This window comes from Podarcis bocagei, assembly GCF_964188305.1.
Source record: "Podarcis bocagei genome assembly, chromosome: 10".
Lineage (NCBI taxonomy): Eukaryota > Metazoa > Chordata > Lepidosauria > Squamata > Lacertidae > Podarcis > Podarcis bocagei.
The window spans coordinates 15585934-15608046 of record NC_138135.1 but is presented as its reverse complement, the minus strand read 5'-3'; the positions used below and the strand labels follow the sequence as shown (position 1 = coordinate 15608046).

Genomic DNA, 22113 nt, shown 5'->3' with positions numbered 1-22113 from the left:
GGCCGAAAGCTAGGAATGACTCTGACTACTCATGCTGTATGAAGTATATCTGTAATGCATGAGAAAGAATGAGATATGTCTGTTGATGTCACTCATGAGGTCAATTGGTTTGCGGGTGGATAGGATTTAACCCCGCCTTGCCTGCGTTTCTGTTCAGCTGGCTGTCAGGCACTTGGGAAACCTGGTGATTTTGACAGCTGGGCGGGGCAACCCAGCTGCCAATCCTGTGGTGACATCATGTGATTGTCCTGCCCACCTGTCAAAGTTGGCTTGTGGAGTGGAGCCCAAAAGGTTCCCCGCCTTTGAGACATGAGAAAGAAAAGGGGTGGTGGTAGTGAAGCAGGAAGCTCCTTTTATATTGAGTCAGACCATTGGTCGATCTCACTCAGTATTGTCTATGCTGATTGGCAGTGGGAATTGAACCAAAGGCCTGCATGCAAATCAGATGCTCTGTCATGGAACTATGGCTCTCCTTCTAATGGAAGATCTATAGGAAATATATGTATGAGAACAGAGAAAGAGGGCAAGGGAAAATAATTATTCCTTTTTATTTTAGGTATAAGTTGCAGTGTAATCAAAACTCTCCCACTGTTTTGTGATATTGAGATTGGCCCAGTTAGAGGTGTTGTCCTAATATGGATTCTGTCTCTTTCCTTATGGGCTAACTACCTTTTATCTTTAGTGCTCTAGCAGAATCATAGAACTGTAGAGTTGGAAGGGACCCCGAGGGTCATCTAGTCCAACCAACTGCAATGCAGGAATCCTGTCCACAGCCATCCCTGGGTGGGCTTCAACCCCCAACCTTCCAGTTAATAATCAGATTCACTGACCCATTGTGTCACTCAAGAGGTGTGTAATATATCATAAGCTAGTTTTCAATAATGTAAATACAGTGGTGCCTCGCAAGACGAAAAGAATCCGTTCTGTGATTCTCTTCGTCTAGCGGTTTTTTCGTCTTGCGAAGCAAGCCCATTGAAGGATTAGCGGATTAGCGCTATTAGCGCTATTAGCGGCTTTTAGCGGTTTATCGGTTTATCGGATCAGCTGATAAGCGGCTTAGCGGCTTAGAAAAAGGGGGGGAAGGAAAAAAAAACCCGCAGGAACTCGCAAGACATTGTCGTCTTGCGAAGCAAGCCCATAGGAAATTCGTTTTGCGAAGCACCTCCAAAACGGAAAACTCTTTCGTCTAGCGAGTTTTCCGTCTTGCGAGGCATTCGTCTTGCGGGGCACCACTGTATACAGTGGTACCTCGGGTTAAGTACTTAATTCGTTCTGGAGGTCCGTTCTTAACCTGAAACTGTTCTTAACCTGAAGCACCACTTTAGCTAATGGGGCCTCCTGCTGCCGCCGCGCCGCCAGAACACGATTTCTGTTCTCATCCTGAAGCAAAGTTCTTAACCTGAAGCACTATTTTTGGGTTAGTGGAGTGTGTAACCTGAAGCGTATGTAACCTGAAGCGTATGTAACCTGAGGTACCACTGTATATATATTCACCCTCTGTCAGTGCCAAACATTTTCCTTCTCTTTCAAGGGGAAATTGGTGATAATAATAATAATAATACCAAACACTACCTGTGTAGAGTTCCCTTGTAGCTAAAAAAGTGAAGTAAATTCCTCAGAGTAGCTCTAGCAGAATAAATTCAGTCAGTTTAAAAAAAAAAATGGGACAGGCACTAACTTCGGAGGAGTTTTTTAGCAAATAAATGAGCTTGCAGGTTTAATTCAAGCCCAACCAAGCAGAGGCTTTCTGCATGAGAGAAGTCACTGATCAGGCTGGGCTTTCTCTGAACGTAAACAATGGCCGTGTCCTGCTGTTTCCAAATTTGTGCTGATAGAAGCCCATTGTGTTTGACATGGCAGCCTCATGCTGGAATGTTCCCTGGGGCTGGGGCCACAGTCCCGTGCCTTGGTCTCCACTCCTCTGCCTGTTAGGGCTTGACATGGGCAGGTGGGAGCAGGATTAGGGGTAGCTGTCGTCAGTGTGCAGAGCCATGGTGGAAATACATTGGGAGCTGAAACCCTTTGCCTGACCCTGGCATCGAATTGCTTGCCCCAATGGAGGTAAGCAGGTGCCCAGTTTCTGTTGGTGCACCGGCCAAAGCTCTTTCCTTGAGCTCCTCGTTGAAATGGTCAGCTGTGAGGGAGCGTGATGAAAAATTGTCCTGTGCCAACATGTCTAAATTCGCTACTCAAATGTCAATCATAATAATAATATGATAATGATACAGTGGTACCTCGGGTTACAAACACCTCAGGTTACAAACACTTCAGGTTACAGACTCCACTAGCCCAGAAGTAGTACCTCAGGTTAAGAACTTTACCTCAGGATGAGAACAGAAATCGTGCGGCGGTGGCATGGCGGCAGGGGGAGGCCCCATAAACTAAAGTGGTTTCAGGTTAAGAACGGACCTCCAGAACGAATTAAGTTCGTAACCAGAGGTACCACTGTAATAACAACAACAATAATAATTGCATCTTAAATGGGAAGATTTACCTCAGTGGTTGCTTTGGATTAATTTGACCACTCTTGTTTTTCTAGTCATTAAACAGCACGCCTCATAAACTGTCGGTATACCAAATACTAAGTACCATTGCATGTCATCTGTCACATGGTGTTGCATTCAAAATACTAGTATCTGTTCTGTTTTTGATGCAGTTGCTTTATCATTATTTATCAATATGTTGGCAGTCTATTTTATGCTGAACCTCACCCTGCCACCTATATGAAGTGCGGGCTATATATCTTTTAAATAAATAAATTATCAAATGCTGTTGCATGTCAGTCATTGAACATGCAATTCATTGGGTTGTATCCAAAGCAGGACTCGCAGACTTCCACTGCTCCAGCAGCATGTCTGCCTCCTCTCTTCCCCCTGCATACCCTTAAAATCTTTTCTGGGGTCCCCAACCCTCCAGAACTGATTTGGGGGCATATGTGAGAGGTTGCAAGGAAGAAGAGTCTCTTGTGCTAGTGGAACAGTAGAATTGGACACCACCCATTATTTCTTAACTACATTTATTTCTCTTTATTTCAATCAAGGCAGCATATGTAGGATTTCCAGGTAGTTACTGCATAATGTGCCTTTAAACCATGCCAAATACCATGTTGGCATGTTGGCTACCAACATCTGTCAAATATTAAATGGTATTTCTTGTCAACTTTCAAATACTGTCAAACATGAAGTGTCACATATCAAGTGCTGACATTAAATATCATTGGATGTCAAATATGCAATTAATATTTGGCAAATGTTTGAGTATGATGAGAATATCTGGAGGATATTCAGAATCAAACTTCATTATGGAGAATTTTTAGTAGAGGCAAATTTGTTTCAGCACTGCCCCACTGTCTGACTGTTAATTTTATAGATTACTTTAAGGAGGAAATGGATCTTTCATCCTTTAAGGAATTATTTTTCTAATTACCTCCCGTTTTCAGGGGAAACTGACTTCTTTTTGGCTAACAAACGTCTAATGACTGCTTCCTTGACAGCCACTTTTGGCTATTTAGCTAGCACTAGTTTGACTTTGAAAACTGCAATTTTATTCTATTATGTGAGCATTTCCTTTTTCTGTACAGTATAGCAAGGTATGGAATCTCTATTGGGCTTATTCAAAGGCCCTTTCTGTCTGGAGGCCTAGACAATAAGTGATCCCAGCAAATAAGGTCCTTGGTTTACTTTTCTCTGCTCTGTTTGGCTCCCAGTGTCTCCTGATTGGCTGGGATTCATAAAGAGTGTCTGGGAGCCCTTCCATCCTCAGTGTTGAACATCCGGCCAATGGAAGCAACAAAACGAAAGAGAAGAGAGATTTCAAAGAAAAGAGACACACACCCCCACAAAAAAAGTATTGTAGCAGTGTATTTAAGCAAAAGTGTACCTTCTTCCAGGGCAATACCATAGATTTGGAAGGGACCCTGAGGATCATCTAGTCCAACCCCCCAGAATGTGCAGCTGTCCCAGATGGGGATCGAACCTGCAACCTTGGCGTTTTCGCTCTAACCAACTCAGAACAACCATACATCTCTATCACAGACTCCCACTCTCTTAGTTGAAATACTGCAAGAAAAAAATAAGTATATTTCCTGGCTTCCTCCTTGGCCAAATGCAGCTGTTTGTGATCGAGGCCTCATCCAGACTTCCTTTTGTACCCTGTTTCTAGGCATAGGTCAGCACTTTCAAGTGTTGAATCCGAGTGCTTTTAAAAAACAACAACAACATGGCACTTTCCCTGCGAAAACTCATTATTTACCGCCAAATCGGAGGAAATAGCAATCTGCAGAAAATCCGAATTGCCGATCGTTCCAGTTTAGCATTAAAGAGTGGGTTTTCAGGGGAAAGCACCAGGGCAGAATTCTTTAAAATACAAATAAGTGTTTTTACATGGCGCCTTAAAGTGCAGACCTGTGCCTAAAAAGTCTGGGGCAAAGGTTGTGTGTGGGTAAGCCCAGAGGTGCAAAGATGATGTTCAGCATCAGCCGGGGCAGTTAATAAACAAAACAAAGCCTCTGGATTGGCCAGGGCTAGTATAATTTCTAGTTTTGCCTGGATAACAGAGGAAAAGTTTTTGCCTGGCTTGGTTCATGATCAGATTTCCTTATCTGGTCTTCACACAATCCATCAACCCATATACCAGTGAGATTTCAAGGCTGTACGTTTTTGCGTGGACAGGCGGAGTCCCCCAGATCCCGGGTGCCCCGCCCCGTCATGTGGAATAACGACTCAAGACAACGTGCTATGGGATTAAATTGACCACAACTTTATTATATTTCAGATGTGAGTAGACTTTGGCTCAGGCATTGGGCATTATCCCTCCCCAGCCCCCAGCCGGGAACCTAGGGAACATCAGGGTTATCCAGTGTGTGTGTGGGGGGGGATGGGCCGGCTCTGGAGAACATATGTTCAAGCAGAGATGCCCCCCCCCCCGATACGCCGCCGCCACAGGGGAGAGCAATGACGACCTCTCGGCGTACGGTCAAAGCCTCCCTTCAGAAACCCCTTTAACGGGGAACCCTGGTATCACCGCTGCAAAGAGGAAGATAGACTAAAGGATTCCTCCCACGGCCTGATACTGCCAAAGTTGTGACATTTTGCTACAGGAAAAGCAAAACCTGCCAATGCAGGGGAATTCCTTTCCAGCCCTTTAAGAGCGACCTTGACTTAGCAGCGCCCGCAAACCTGTGAAGAAAAGTTAACCTGCAAAATAAGACTTAACTGAGGGTGGGTAGATAAGGTGGGAGAAGCTCTGGAGCCAAGTGAGGATTCCCAGGTAAGATCCTCCCTCTGATGTGTGGGCAGGTAGTCCCTCCCCTACCTGGCCTGGTCTCCTTGGCAACGCTTCCCCCAAGCGGAATTGGACAACTGACTGAGGTAGGCGGAGACCTCCAGGTATCCCACCTGAGGGAAGGCGAAGCCAAGCCTATGCAGATGGAGCCGCACAGGGGCCAGGGGCTGCGCGTGTCCACGCAAAGGGCGCCCCCTCTTTTATGCGGGGAGCGGTCATTACAGTCTCTTCACATTGGCAAAGGCTGTGGCTCAGTGGCAGAGCACCTGCTTTGCGTGCTCAGGGTTCCAGTTTCAATCCCCGCCATTGGCAGGCCGGACTGGGAAGGGCTCTTTCCTGAAACCCTGGACAGCTGCTGTCACTCAGTGTAGACAGTCCTGGTCATGATGCTCCAATTTAAAGCAGCTTCTCACCATTTCACGTTGGTGAGCTTTGGGCACGTATCTTGCCTTCCATGCAATGTTTTGGCAACCTTTGCCAATATGCAAAAGAGATCGCAGCACAGTCTATGCTGGTTTTCGTTTGCCAAGCCTTGAGTCCGGATTGCATTTACATGAAATTAAGTTGCGCAGAGGTGTGTCGAGGGTGTCTGCTGTCAGGGAGCTTGTTGGCTCGGAGTTTGCTCACTTGGAATGCGTTAACCAATCTATTGTTTCCCTTTGCCCATGAAAGGAAAAAAGGGGGAGGAAAAATAGCACACATGCATATAGAAAATGGTGAGTGATTGATGTGTTCATAGAAACTAATAATTAACAGATTATTATGTCCCGCGATGATTGACAGCAGAAAGACATTTTTATTTATTTCATCTTGTGGCATTTTTTAAAATTTTATGATCAACAAGTTAGGGTTGTTTCTTTCAGTAAAGAAACACATAGTGGAAGAGGTGTATGAGTGGGGGGGGGGGGAGTTTTCATTGGGGAGTTAGTGACTTCCCTGAAGCTTGTTCTCTAGATGAGCCTTTCCCAGCTGTGGGTCCTGTTGGACTATAGCTCCCATCATCCCTGGCCTTTGGTCTTGCTGGCAAGGGATGATGGAAGGTGTAAAGGTAAAGGTAATGGTACCCCTGCCCGTACGGGCCAGTCGTGTCCGACTCTAGGGTTGTGCGCCCATCTCACTTAAGAGGCCGAGGGCCAGTGCTGTCCGGAGACACTTCCAGGTCACTTGGCCAGCATGACGAAGCTGCTCTGGTGAGCCAGCACCGGCGCAACACACGGAAACGCCGTTTACCTTCCCGCTATAAAGCGGTACCTATTTATCTACTTGCACTTAGGGGTGCTTTCGAACTGCTAGGTGGGCAGGATGGAAGGTGTAGCCCAACAATATCTAGGAACTCAAGGGATGATGGAAGGTGTAGCCCAACAATATCTAGGCACTCAAGGTTGGGTGAGGCTGCTCTGATGTCTCAATTTTTATTTTATTTTAGTTCAGCTTCAAGTGTCCACTGTGACTCAGGTCCACTGTGACTCCTTGGTCCATTCCCCCCATCTATTGTTGTTGTTGTTAAAATTCCTGCCAACTTTCTCAGACGTTAAGATCGTTTGACGGGGTCCTCTTGCTAGTTCTGCCACCCTCAGAAGTGTGACATCCCTAGCTAGAGTTTTCTCTGGGGCAGTCCCTAAATTGTGAAACTCCATCCCCACCGAGGTGTCTCTAGAATCTTCATTATACAGCTTGTGATGTATGTCAAAGTCCCCTTTCCCCAGGGTCTTGACTGTTGAGGTATTTTGTTTTGAGGGATCTACCTCTTTTGCTGAATGTGCGCTGTTCTGTAATGGCTTTATCGCTTTTTATTATTGCACGCTCTGTTGTTGCAACCCACCCCAGGACAATATGGTTAATAAGAAATCACATTAATAAATAAATAACATAAGGAAACGCTACGTTAAAAAATGAACATAAAACAAACCCATAAGAGCAACAGTGAGCAAGCCATTGCTGAGAGACTTATCCAGTAATGTTTAGCAGCAGTCTTAAGGTCTATAGTAATATTGGTTTTTCTTCCCCATATCCCAGACTTAGGGCAAACTCAGTTCTGTACAGCTCATGTCTGCAATGTACAGATAGGCCATTACTCTTCGAGACTGATGACCATGGCTATCCATAATTTAGCCTGCCTTCCACAGTCTAAAGAAGGGTTTAGAAAGGTGCTGGTCATCTTTCTTTTTGGTTTGTGTAGGTTATGAAGTCCTGGCACAGAGTGCAAGAACTCTTGGATGAACAGATCCTGTGTGCCAATTTTTCAGCAATTGCTGCTTGCCGTAATTCCTGATGCTAGTGCGCCAAGGTTAAGCAGTCAGAAGTCTTTCAGTTTTTTGCTATTGCCTATGTAGATGCTAGGGACGTGGGTGGTGCTGTGGGTTAAACCACAGGGCCTAGGACTTGCCGATCAAAAGGTTGGCGGTTCGAATCCCCGTGATGGGGCGAGCTCCTGTTGCTTGGTCCCTGCTCCTGCCAACCTAGCAGTTCGAAAGCATGTGAAAGTGCAAGTAGATAAATAGGTACTGCTCCGGCAGGAAGGTAAACGGCGTTTCTGTGCACTGCTCTGGTTCGCCAGAAGCGGCTTAGTCATGCTGGCCACATGGTCCGGGAGCTGTATGCAGGCTCCCTCGGCCAATAAAGCGAGATGAGTGCCGCAACCCCAGAGTCAGTCATGACTGGACCTAATGGTCAGGGGTCCCTTTACCTCTACCTTTATGTAGATGCTAGTAAAGTTCATTAGGTCTTCAAAGTCATCCGGTGTTGAGTGATCGAGTGATCTAGGTGCCAACATGCATCATCTTCCTGTGCCTGACTGTAGAGACAGAGGGCATGTCTTTTCCACCCATGTGCTCCTCCTTTCCATAGTTTCCTTGATGGAACCCCAGACACTGTACATGTGGTCTCTCATCCAGGCACTGACCAGTCCCAGACTTGCTTACTTCCAGCAAGACAGTGGCTTCATGTGCCTTAAGACGAATCTCAGGGAACAGCTGTGGTTCATTAGTAGAGCACTTGCTTTGCATGCAGAAGGTCCCAAAATGGAATTGTGGAACTCGCTGCCAGGGGGCTTTAAAGGAGGTTGGTCAAATCAAGTGAAGACATATCTCATTGGTAGAGTGCCTGTTTTGCTTGCAGAAAGGTCCCAGTTTCAATCACCAGCATTTCTTAGAAGGGTTGGTGATGACATTGTATGAAACCCTAGAAAGCTACTGTAAGCCACTGTTAAGAACATAGGAAGAACCTGGTGGATCAGGCCAATGGTCCATCTAGTCAAGCATCCTGTCCCCACAGCAACCAACCAGATATCTGAGGACCTGCACACATTCTCCCCTCCTGTGGTTTCGTACAGCTAGTATTCTGTGTAGACAATATTGAACTAGGTAGACCGGGCATAAGGCAGATACCTTTGTTCTTGTACCCTAGGACCTTTGACTGGTTTGCTGTATTGGATGAATCTTGAGTTCTAATGTTATGAAAATGTATAAGGAAGGCAAGACCTTTGTATAAATAGAGTACTGACCCAGCTTAAATCATATGAAAGAAAAGTTGGAGCCAACCAGTTTTCACCTTGAACTCAAAGCTGGCTGATTGACTCCATCCATGCATCATGGGGCTTAGTAAGAAGCCAACTTTGCTCTTATGGGGAAGTAGAGTGGGGGGGGGGGTCTGTTACATTAAAAAGAAGTGTGTGTGGTTGGGGAGACATGCAGTTTAAAGCATCTTGTTATATCCTGTGGACTTGGAACTGTCAAAAAAGGCAAAGCCTGTGTTTGAATGGAAATGCCTTCTTTTTTCTGTTGGGAATTTTCTGCTCCAAAGTGTACCAACTGTAATTATCCATAACTATGCAGGCCTGTTTTTAATGCTGTTTTATAATTACAGGTCTTAATGCTAGATTATACAAAGTCATTTATAAATAGTCAGAAGAGAAGGACTTCGGGAGTTGTGAACCTGTGGATTGCTGTAAGGTTGTGGCAGCTGATGGGATTTCAGCTGTATATACATATAGATGTGGTGTTAGCCGCGTAATGATTGATGAATCCTTTAATTAATTCCCCAACAAGTTACGATTTATAGCCCCATATCTTTTTCTCCTGACACTTCGGTGTTTGTCACTTTTAAAGACATGGCTAAGCCAGTTCTCTCTCTCCCCCCCCCCTCAAGCGCCTTTGTGGATTTCTTGAAGTATTTCTGGAGCATTTTGCTGAATGTAACAAGATTAGACTTTCATAATTTTATGGTATAAGCAGTTGAGTTGGAATTGAAGATGGCTGTGCGCAAGATGACAACACCCTTCTGAATGTGGGACGCTTTGTGCATCTGCTTTGGGTTGAGATGCCTCTGAAGGAATCATCCCTCATTGAACGAGCCAAGTCAAAGCAGTGGGAGGTTATCAAAATCGGTTAGAAAGCATTTGCAAAAGGGCACGATCCACTATGGTGCACACTCCACTGCAATGAGCGGGAGAACATTAGCGGTTTCCCTTCGTGGGTCTTTCTGAGGAATGCTTTGAGGTATATTGTGTCCATTATCTTTCAGGCTTGGGCAACTTGTGATCCAACAATATAAAATTAGCTCAACAGATTTTGTGGGTCAACCAGAGCCTTGACAGCACCCTGCTTTTGCAAGGAGGAGTGGCGTCGCTCAGGGGTAGAACATGCTTGCATGTTGAAGATCTCAGGTTCAATCTCTGGGATCTCCAGGCAGGACTGGGGGGAGATTCCTCATCTGAAACTTTGGAGAGCCGCTGCCAGCCAGTGTAGACAACACTGAGGTACATGGGCCAATGAATTTGACTCAGTATAAGGCAAGCTTCCTGTGTTCCTCTGGGCAAAGCATTGAGGCTTATTAGAGTTCTAGTGGCCAACCTGGGTTCAGCTTTCTTGTTTAGTCGTCTTCGTCGTGTTCGACTCTCCATGACCCCATGAACCAGAGCATGCCTTGGAAACTCTCACTTTCTTCTCAGAGTTTCTCCATTTTTCATGTCCATGGAGTTTTCTTGGCAAAATACTGGAGTGGTTTGCCAGTTCCTTCTCCAGGTGGATCACATTTAGTCTAAACTCTTGGCTATGGCCTGTCCGTCTTGGGTGGCCCTGCACGGCATAGCTCATAGCTTCCTGGAGTTATTCTAGCCCCTTCGCCACAACAAGGCAGTGATCCATGAAGGGGGGGCATTCAGCTTACAAATTATGCACATTATTATCTTGTTAATGTAAAGGTAGAACTGCAACAAAATGCTGCCAGTTTGGAGGGCTCCTGCTCATGGTTCCAAACACTCAATTCCATCCCTGCCCTGGTTTTCCATTCCCCCTCCTTTGTTTCATTAGAACAGGGTGTGCATAGCCACTCCTTGAAAGGCACATGCGTGTAGTTGCCTTGGAGGCATGAATCTCTGAGGAAACATCTATTTGTCCCATAGTAAGATGGGACGCGGGTGGCGCTGTGGCCTAAACCACAGAGCCTAGGGCTTGCCAATCAGAAGGTCGGCAGTTTGAATCCCCATGACGGGGTGAGCTCCCGTTGCTCGGTCCTTGCTCCTGCCAACCTAGCAGTTCGAAAGCACATCAAAGTGCAAGTGGATAAATAGGTACCACTCCGGCGGGAAGGAAAACGGCATTTCCGTGCACTGCTCTGGTTCACCAGAAGTGGCTTAGTCATGCTGGTCACATGACCCGGAAGCTGTATGCCGGCTCCCTCGGCCAATAAAACGAGATGAGTGTCGCAACCCCAGAGTCGTCCGCGACTGGACCTAATGGTCAGGGGTCCCTTTACCTTTAAGATGTCTGTGTGATGGTCCTAGAAGAATTCCCACTAAAGCATTAGTTGAAAAACCTATTATTTAAGCAGAATAGTGGTGAAACTTCAAGGTGTGACAATAGCAGAAGAATAAAGCTAGTGTCAGCATTGATAGGCTTCTTCACGTAAACATAAATTGTGTTGAAGGTATTTGCTGATAGCATTTGACTTCGGAGTAGATGCCAGGTCTCTTTATTTATTGGAGAATTAGAAAGTAACTGGTTGGATTCATGGTGAATTCTGCTTTCCCCTCAATTTTGTTAAATGTTTGGGCTTTGGGCAGTAGCTGTCTGGTTATGGGGCATTTGTACAAATACATATTTTTTTAAAAAAAATACTCCATAAAATGCATTGTACATTCATGGCACCATGTTAAAATGGCAAGAATATGCTTTTATCCTCTGTTCCACCTAAAAAGACAAGGTTTGCCACAAACCTATCAGATCTCCAAACTGTTTTCTCCTTGTAGACCAGAGATGGGCATCCTGTGTCCTTCCAGGTGTTGTTGGAACTCCAGCTCCTGTCATCTGTGACCATTGGCCATGCAGGCTTAGACTGATGGGAGCTGGAGTCCAGCAATGGATAGGTAGCAACAAGTTCCCCTTCCTGTTTTAAGCAACAGATGATGACCATGCATAGTTAAAGGTAGGGATGGATGGATCTGTCTGCTTCTAGTCCTTAGCAATTTTGTACTTTTAAAAAAATGCTATAGGAACATTCATATTTAAACACAAATTTTATCACAAAATTGAATTTAAGTTTGTCTTTTTGGCCCTCAACTTATGCAGTTTAGAACATATTTTATGCTAAAATACACATTTGCATTCTGGGTGTCTTTTTGAACCAAGAACCATATCACAAAATTCAGGGAAGTGCAAAATCCCAAGGATATTTGGTGCCGATCCAGTCAGTTTGCATTGAAATTCACAGAAACCAAACTTCTCAAGTATTCCTGAGAGAAGGGATCAGTCATAAAGTGTTTTTTTTATTATTATTATTAAGTCTCACAGTTTTGAGGGGGAGAATGGCTTTTCAAATCAGGTCATTAGGAGTGAAATAAGCCCTTATTAAAGGCTGTTTAAAGGTGCTGCTTGCTGCCTGGCCCAGTTGAGTGCTATTTCGTGTTCACTGTGCCAAATTCTATGGACATTCTCAAGATCACAGCACCCTTCTGTCCCCGCAACACCCTCTGTGGTTCAAGTGGGTACTAGGCTTTTGAAACGGACCTTTTCCAACTGTGAAAAAGAAAATCAGCAATGCTGTTATTGGAATGTTGTGAATGCTGGGTTTTCTTTTCTTTCTCTTACTTGCCCAAGAAATGGTGCCCGGACATTATGCATTCAGGAGCACCTGTGTGTATATATCCTTCAGGCCACTTGCTCCAAAGTTGCTTCACTTAAACCAGCTAATTTAGCCCAGTTTTAAGCAGCAAGGATTTTAACCTTCAGGTCTGCCCATTTAGCTATCTATCTATATACTGTATGTCTCTCTGTCTATCCCATCTGTCTCATTTCCCTTCAAGGGGCTTAAAGATCTGGGCTTTCTAGGTCCATGTCCAAGCTCGTTCTTTTTTGCTCCAGCACTTTCCCTAGGAAAACCTACTTTTTACCACTGAATTGGAGCAAATGGGAATCCACAGAAAACCTGAATTGCTATTTGTTCCCATTTAGCTTTACAGGTTTTCCTGAGGAAAGCAGTGCGGGGGGGGGGGGCACTCAGACATGGACTGGGAAAGTCTGGCAAAAGTTTACATACCCTCCAACATTTTACTGATGAAAATAGGGGTGTTACTACTACTACTACTTTTATTATTTTTACACCACCCATTTCACTGGGTTTCCCCAGCCTCTCTGGGTGGCTTCCAACATATATAGAAACGTAAGAGAACATTAAACAGTTAAAAACTTCCCTACAGAGGGCTGCCTTCAGATGTCTTCTAAAGGTTCTATAGTTACTTATCTCCTTGGCTTGGAGGTGACATAGCTCTATAGCCTCCAACGTCTTTCTAATGGAAATAAGGACATTCTAAGGAAAAGTGGGACATTCCTGGATCAAATCAGAAATCAGGATGATGTCTGTAAATTCAAAACTGTCCCTGAAAAATAGGGACACTTGGAGGGTCTGAATTAAGTGTGGATGAGCCCTTATTTTGCCCTATAAAGTCCTGAAGCTAGATTGTCCTTGTAATTCATGTTTGAGGATCTTAATGCTGAGACAGCAGGAAATAATTTTAGGTCTCGCATTTACTCTGTTTACCCAGAATCCATATATCCAACCTTTTTACCATACCTTGTCACCTATTGTCCCTTTGGACTGAGGGTCCTGAGCCATAACGCTCTTACCAAATTGGTTAGTGGTGTTTCAGCTTTACGCTGACACAAGCAGCACCCTTGATCAAGCTGACATCATCACCATATTTATTTATTTAATATACCGTATGCAAAACAAGTGCATATATAAAAGCAGTCAAAACAACCTTTATTTTTTTAAAACAAAAAAACAAAAAAACCCCATTACACACATAAGAGCAATTCAAAGAACCACATATATGAAAACAATTTGAAATCCAAAAACATGCCATCTGTTTGTGTGTGTGTTTTTTTAAAAAAATCTCCACTTGGAAGGCTTGCTGAAAGAGGAAAGTATCCAACAGATGCTGATAACTCAGTAGAAATGGTGTTCATCTGATGTGTATCCGAAAGTATTAGGGGCCACCACACAAAAGACTCTATTTCAACATCCTGCAGAACAGACCTTAGATAGGATGGTATCTGCAGGAAGCACTCTCATGTGCAACACAGTGATCAGTTGGGTATATAAGGGATGAGGTGCCTTTTTTAAAAAAAAGGTATCCTGGTCCCAAGGGCTATGTACATGAGTTTGAATAGGGTGGTGTCCAGAGGGCTGTCATTTGATCACTCAACGCTTTGGGCATCTCAGACTCATGCACTAAAAGTTGACACTGAATGATAGGAAAGTTCTCCCTCTGTGATAGCTGATACTCACAAGCAAGTCATCACTTGGTCTTACTCTCACTTGATTCTACTCTTACCCATGTGTGGACCAGCCTTTACTGTTCCAGTTGGTGGCTTAAACACACAAATACAGATGCACACAATGGCCGCTAACACAACTGCTAACTTTCAGAAGCACAAAAGTTTGAGCTTCACAACATTATGGTTCCCCCCCCCCTTCAATGCAGAAAATATGGTGTGTGTGTGTGTGTGTGTGTGTGTGAGAGAGAGAGAGAGAGAGAGAGAGAGAGAGAGAGAGAGAGAGAGGAGCAAGTCAACAGCCATGTACACCAGACAGATGTTCTGCCTTTTGCAAACTCTTCCAAAATGTGGTGTTTTTTTAAGAGAGAGAGAGAGAGAGAGAGAGAGAGAGAGAGAGAGAGAGAGAGAGAGAGAATCAAGTCCCCCTCTGACTATATAAAAATAAAATAAAGTGGAATTGCATTTCATTATGTTGTGCTCTTAGGTAATTTCCCCCTCCCCTTGTGACTGTGTTTAAGAACCCAGCATACAAGAGAGTGCTATATTAGCGTATTATTCTCACAACAAACAGGCGCTATTCTGCTGCTACCTGCTTGGCCGTTGTTCCCGATTGTGTGTGCTTTGCAGTGGTATTTGGATGGTTTCCTGCTCTCCGCCAGCACAAAAAAGGCATTTCTGTTACAATGGCCCCTCACCACACAATGACGGCATTAAGGATTTATGTGGAGGTTTCATTATTTCCCCCTCTTTTGTTCCTTGTAGGATGTCTTCCAAGCGACCAGCCTCTCCGTATGGGGAAACAGATGGAGAGGTAGCCATGGTGACAGGCAGACAGAAAGTGGAAGAAGAGGAGAGTGACGGGCTCCAAGCCTTTCACCTTCCTTTGCATGTGAGTTATCCCAACAAGCCTCATTCTGAGGAATTTCAGCCGGTTTCTCTGCTGACGCAGGAGCCTTGCGGCCACAGAACTCCCACCTCTCAGCAAAACACAATGGTAGGTCTCCTCCAGGCTCCTATTGTGCTTTCGCTTTTGCCTCCACAATAGCTTGGCATCTAAAGACCTCTCCTTTTGTACGGTGCGCGGCTTTGCCATCACATGTACGGAACACATCACAATAATGGGAAAACTTTGACCTAGCCGGACCACTTTTCTTCCTGGCGCCCCCTTCTTCCAACAGAGTGTTGTTTCATCAAGGACCAAAAGCACCAACTCTCTCTAGCCCCCAGCTCTCTCCTGAGGTCCTCGGCAAGTTGGGAAGCAGTTGTTGAAATCCTCAGATAATTCAAATGATATAGTGAAATAGAAATCACCTCCCTTCTCCCCAGTGGGGTTGCGGAATGAAGGACCCACCCATAGCTTGGCTTAATGTGCATTGTGAACTCCTTTCATTCTCCCTCATGCATTCTCCTCCTGGCTGTCCCACACTTCCTCCTCCCTACATCTTCAGATTTCCTAGTAGGGTAGAGATAAGAGAGCTATACCGACTGCATAGGGAATCTGTGGATTTAGGGAGGGTATTTTGTGGGACAGGAGTGGTTGGAGGGTAACTTCGCAGGGATGAGGGGGAATTACAGGAGGCACAAAGAGGTTCACAATCCACATAGAATCACAGAATCGTAGAGTTGGAAGGGACCCTGAGTGTCATCTAGTCCAACCCTCTGCAATGCTGGAATCTTGAGGTTGACATGCCTACAAAAATAGATGTGATGTGTGAATCAGGAGCACACCAGCCAGAGGGACCTGGGAGCACCCAGATATGGACACAATTTGAGCATTAGCATGAGATTTCTCTGCAGGCATGTAGAAGCACAGCTGAATCTTGCGCTTCTCATAGCAAGCTCATTGTCCGAATGTGGATCGTGTTGTAGCCAAAATGTCAGCATCCACACAAAAGTGGGGAGTTTCCAGTGGTCCTCCAGAGGAACCTCATAGTTTCCAGAACTCCACATGATTTTCAGAGTGACAGCCTTATAGGGAGGTGGGACAAAAATCCCAATAAGGACAGAACAGTCATTCAGTAAGCAGTGCTGGCTGGCTGGCTGTTGGGCAAGAGGGGGGCGGAAATAGAGTGGGGAAGGGGACTGGAATGGAGTATCCTGTGAAAGGGCATGACTGGCTGGCTGGAATCCCGAACAAGCCAACATTCTGTTGCTGGTTCCACTTCTAGCTTCAAAGAAGCAGTGCCCAGATTGACCAAGGCTTGGTCAACCTTGCATGTGGAAGGTTCCCTGGTTTAGTCTGTGACATCTCTAGGTAGAGCTGGGAGAGAACCCTGCCTGAAACCACAGACATCTGCCTCTAGTCAGTGTCAACATTAGTGAGCTAGATGGGCAAATGATCTGATTTGGTGTACAGCAGTTTCTTATGGGGACGGACGTGTTTTCATGCTGGGGTGCAGATTCTCAACAGTAGTCAACCAGATATCGATGGGACGCCTGCAAGCAGAACACTTTCCCTACTTATGATTGGCAGCAACTGGTATTCAGTGATACTGCCTGACAGCAGACATAGCCATTCTGCTAATGCTCCATGAATTTGACTACTCCTCTTCTAAAGCCACCCAGGTCGGTGGCCATCACAACATCCTGGGGGTGTCAGGAAGTTCTTCCTAGTGTTTAGTCGTAATCTCCTTTCTTGTAAGTTGAATCCATTGGTTCCATCCATTGACAATTAGGCTATGGGCACCATGTTCAATCAGGATTTTATTTTATTGCATTTCATCTGTTTTTTTCAAATTTATAATCCACTCTTTCATTAAAAAAAATATAGCAAGGCAGAGTGCAATATGTAAGGATAAATTCAACAAAAGGTCCATAAAGCCATAGCTAAGAACATAAGTGAAACCCTAATTAACACAGTGCAAGGCCCCCAATTCAGTTTCAGACCCAGATCCTGGTTGAATCAGCCCTGGATCATTCCAGGTTGGATCAGGGCCATGCCAAAGCATGGTATTGGGCACTGAATTGGACCAGGGGGTTATGCATAGCCCCTGGTACTAACCCCTTTCATCTATTCTTTTTCAAGCCATCCCAAACTCATGCAGGGTCACTGATGTGCTATCTTTCTGTAGCTTTTCAAAAAGCAGAAAACTCTGTTGCTTATTTTATTTTTCAAAATAAATTTGTCACGTGAGGGAGAAAATTCATCATTTTTTCAGTATGTGGCCTCCTCCTTTCCCTGACACCCCTGTTTTCTGCATCTAAAGCAAAGGGTTTAATCCTACTGCTTGCCACTTCAGAGCAAACATGGAGGGTTGATAATTTTATTTCTTGGATGAAGTGCCTTTTGCAAAGAATAACCTGGTAGGGGTGTGTGTGTGTGTGTGTGTGTGTGTTTATCTTAAAATGAGAGAGGACACACATAAGCAAAGAGAATGAAAGAGAAAACCTAGATGCAATATCCTTGTGCATTGGTACCTCAGGTTACAGGCACTTCAGGTTACAGACTCCGCTAACCCAGAAATAGTACCTCAGGTTAAGAACTTTGCTTCAGGATAGGAACAGAAATCGTGCTCGGCAGCACAGCGGCAGCGGGAGGCCCCATTAGCTAAAGTAGTGCTTCAGGTTAAGAATAGTTTCAGGTTAAGGACGGACCTCCGGAATGAATTAAGTTCTTAACCCGAGGTACCACTGTATGTACATTACTAGCTTACTAGTCAAGATACATGTCAGTGACTGTTCCTGGACACACACACACACACACACACACACACCCCAGTGGTAACACCAGAAGAAGAAAAAAAGTGTGGTTGTGGGGAGTACAGGACTGGTAAAGTGGGATTTAGATTTGTCCTCTTTATTTATTTATTGCCCGCCCTTCGCCCTAAGTTCTCATGGTGGTTTACAACATTAAAACACAATATGAAAAGCAGTTTAAAACAACTTACAATCATAAAAAAATAAGCTTTGGTTAAGCTTTTTTGAAAGAAGGAAGCAAAGATAGGGGGACTAGATGGAAACAACTTATCCAAGGTGTGTGTGGGTGCGTGCATGCGCTTTCCTCCCTTTCTGGTGACTCCTCTCTGTTCAAGCCTCAAATTACTCATTTGTATGGGGTAGAATCATAGAATTGTAGAGTGGGAAGGTACCCGAGGGTCATCTATCCCAACCCTCTAAAATAGTATTAATGGCTGATAAACTGCCTGAATGGTTCCACAGTGGTTACAATGTCAGACTAGGGTTTGGGAGGCTGAGGTTCAAATTTCCTGTGAACCACAAAGCTCTGCACTAAAAGACCCATCCAGCTAGCCATTCTACGTGTCTTTTCCCAGCCTATCCTGCCTCGTAGGGTTATTGCAGAGATAAAATGTGCAGAGGGAGCTCCATGTATACCACCCTGAGCTCCTCGGAGGAGTGCCATGAATCTAGGTTTTAAGAAGTCTCCTCTCCCTCCTCCCATTCCTTACCACAGCCTTGTAAGGGAGGTCTGGGGTTTTTATCCCCATATTGTCGATAAGGACTAATGCTGAGAGAGGGATGAAACCTGTTTTTGCAAGCAAATGGCAGTGGAAAGATCCCAATGGGTCTGTGTGCTGTTGGTGGCAGTGGTGATGTCCTCGTTCACAGTTCAGTGTGTCAGCCTCCTCTCTGTTCTATTAGCAATCTGCGTGCTCCACAGAGCTTTTTTAAAAAATAAAAAAAGAAATAGAGAACAGTTCTGGAGGAGGAATGTAGTTTTGCAAGCATACCTTTTGTGCATCTAGCTTCGGATAGGTTCCCCCCTTTTAATTGTGATGGGACAATGCAGAGTGTTGTGAACACCAGTGTAGTTATTGTGCCAGCTCCAATAATGAGAATTTTCATTGTTTGGGGGGAAGCCGTCTCCTACACTGGAGACAAAAGTGTAATTACTTTTGAACGATGTGGAATGTGCTCCGCTCAAATCGCATGGCGAATAGATTTGCAAAGATTCAGATAGAGCTTGCTTAGATGCCATATGTGCAGCATGGCAATAAGGCATAGTTAGTACGTAGCGTAATTATGCACTTCTGCAGACACACAATACACACACAATTTCGCAGTTTAAACTCCACGCTGTTGTTTCCGTAAGAGGCGGGCCAGCTTCCCCGAACAAGGCCAGTTCAGTTAAAATGAAGCAAATAATGGCGATGAAAGTTTGCAATTGTCTTCCTTCAATGTCTTTTTTCCATGCTAAATTGATATTTATCTTATGATGGAATTATATTGTTGAAAACACTGTTGCACTAAATGTCATCACCAAAGTAGCACTTGAAAGCTGTTTCCATACATATAATTTCCAGGCTTGCAAACTGACGTTTGATATTTCTGCCTTTCAGTGTATACACGCACATTGTCTTACAAAATAACCCCCGGGGCGGAATAAACAAAGCAGTCCATGTTGCATCAAGCAGCGGCGGCAGCAGAAAGGATGTAATACACCTTCAGAGCTAGCATTTCAGTTTTAGGCAAGGCTTCCCGTACATCGGTTTATTGCATTTATATCCCAACATTCCTCATTTTATCCATGCGACAACCCTGTGAGGTGGGTTAGGCTGAGAGAGGAAAACTCGGAGTGGAGATCGGGACTGTAGTCAAAACTCAGTATCACTGGGCATCTCCGAAGGCCCTCTCCTTCCTTGGAGGTTTTTAAGCAGAGGTTGGGTGGCCATCTGTCATGGATTCTTTAGCTGACATTCCTTCATTTCAGGGGGCTGGACTAGATGACCCTCGGGGGCATTTGTGAGTTTGCAGTTGCGAGTTTGCAATCAAAAATGAAAACAAAGGCAGGAGATTATTATGATGCAAGTCGTTCACATTGGCCTTTGGTGCTGACATTTTTTAAGTAGCAAAACAAAAAGCAGGGGGCAGGGCACACAATGACAGTGAACTTAAGACAATGTAGTTGCCTTAGGCTACCCTGCAGTGTCATATTAGGGGTGACTGAGAAGTTCAGAGTCCACAGGCTGGGCGGGGGGGGGGGCAACTGCATTGGTGAGCCAGGGTGGGGCTGGCTGGCAACCTCTTGTTTAGGAGCAACTCAGTGCGAAGCCCTGGCGTCTTTTTAAGAGAGTCATTTGGAATCAGTTAAGCAGAAAATAATCACCTGAAAAGCAAACACGTTGTTTTATAAATGTGCTGGGAACCGTAGGTTTCCCATTGTTTCCAGTCATACAGGCACACACCTAAGCGGGGGGAACAATTGAATGACTTCATACCAGAAAATATTTGTGCTTGAGCCTCTTGTGTCAATACGAGCAAACGCCCGGTTCACTCGGGGCAGCTGAAACATTGTGTACAAACCCAACGAGGTGGAAACCTGTGCCTTTAAGGCCGCCAGAGTATTCAGATAGTCCGTTCTGGTGGCTTTTATTTTTCCAGACCGGTGAAAGTCAGCAATAAATATTTTTGAATGGGCCACAGAGCCAAGAGAGAGACTGCTCTGCCCCTCTTCACAGATGTGAGAGGAGGCTGCTGAGACAATTTGTTGATGGGTGAATCTCGATATTATGATGAAGGCCAGGTGGTCACTGAAAATGGAAGCCCTTTGTCAAGTTCTCACCATAGTTGTCAACTTTTCCCTTTTCGTGCGAGGAATCCTATTCAGAATAAGGGAATTTCCCTTAGAAAAAGGGAAAAGTTGACAGCTATGGTTCTCACTCCTCCTCTGTAGCGTACATTTCCCTATGTCATTATATCACATTGGGTGTTTCCTCAACCCCATTTCGTGTACTTGACTGCCCTTGTTAGGTGCCTTCATACATTGCATAGAACAAATGTGCAATCTGTGTATCTGTGCATGCAGAAAGTTGAGCTATGCACTTATAAGGCTTGTTTACGTGTTGCACTGAACACAGTTATATAAGCTGTCTTCACACATGTGCAAATGTTTGTGTGAAAGCGTGCATACTCACTGGTTTATGGAGTTCAGCTATTTTTAAAAATATTTTTTTGTTGATTTTCAGATAAGGAAAGGTTTAGAATAGCAACAAAAATCCCCAGAAGCAAAATACAAAATACAGCAATATAACAAAAAGAGAAGAGGTCGTAAGCATATCGTGAAGCTTTTGTATTTATTTGTCAAGGGCACCAACAAACTCCACATAAAAAATAGTGCTCCTAAAATTTTGAAAAGATAAGAATCCCATATTCCAAATGTCCAATGAAGCAGGTGGCAAAAATAATTGAAATTGTTTCTATTTAGTTTTATTTATTACATTTATGTCCCATTTTTTTTGTACAAGTAGCTCGAGGTTTAACCCCCACAACAACCCTGTGAGGTTGTTGAATGAAATGGGAAAACACCCCTATTCACATGTAACTGCGGATGAGTGTACAATCTGTGTACACGGTAGCAGAGCTGTACAAATAAACAAGGACCGTATTTTTCGCCCTATAGGATGCACTTTCCCCCCTCCAAAAATGAGGGGGAAATGTGTGTGCGTCCTATGGGGCAAATACAGGCTTTCGCTGAAGCCTGGAGAGCGAGAGGGGTTGGTGCGCACCGACCCCTCTCGCTCTCCAGGCTTCAGGAAGCTCTGCGCAACCCTAGGGAGCCTGGCCCGAAGCCGCGCCGGGCTCCCGATGGTTGCGCAGAGCTGCCTGCGCTCCCGGGCTCGGCGCAGCTCTGCGCAACCCCCCGGAGCCCGGCGCAAAGCAGCGCCAGACTCCCGAAGGTTGCGCAAGCTCCCAGAGCGATGCCGAAGCTGCACACAGTTTCGGCATCGCTCTGGGACCCGTTCTGGGGGCGGGGGAAAATAATTTTTTCCCTTTATTTCTCCCCCCCCCCCACACACAAATCTAGGTGCGTCCTATGGGCCGGTGCGTCCTATAGGGTGAAAAATACGGTATACATCGTCACACAAACGTCATGGCTTCCCCATGGGAAGTAGTTGGTTAAGGATAGTGTTAGGTGTTAGAAGACTTCCTGTTGTCCTCCCAGAGCTACGATTCTCAGAGTGGTTCAACAATCAATCCCTTTTTCCAGGGAACTCTGGGAAATGCGGCTCTGTGAAGGGATATGGGGTCTTCTCTCAACACCGTATGGAATTGTATCAATTCTTAGTGAGCAATTGCATCCAGCACTTTAACTTTTCTA

General features: G+C 44.9%; 1 protein-coding gene across 9 annotated transcripts in view; it reads left to right on the top strand.

The window, feature by feature from the left end:
* SOX5 (SRY-box transcription factor 5) overlaps positions 1–22113 on the top strand; it is a 783587-nt gene that overhangs the window by 437576 nt on the left and 323898 nt on the right. For 7 of the 9 annotated variants that reach the window (XM_081209974.1, XM_081209972.1, XM_081209973.1 and 4 more), the window contains one exon: positions 14820–15051. In XM_081209974.1, the coding sequence (XP_081066100.1) occupies positions 14821–15051 (231 nt within the window). In that variant the 5' untranslated portion in view covers position 14820. The remainder of the gene's footprint in view (positions 1–14819; positions 15052–22113) is intronic. The other 2 variants (XM_081209976.1, XM_081209977.1) reach the window with 1 other exon arrangement.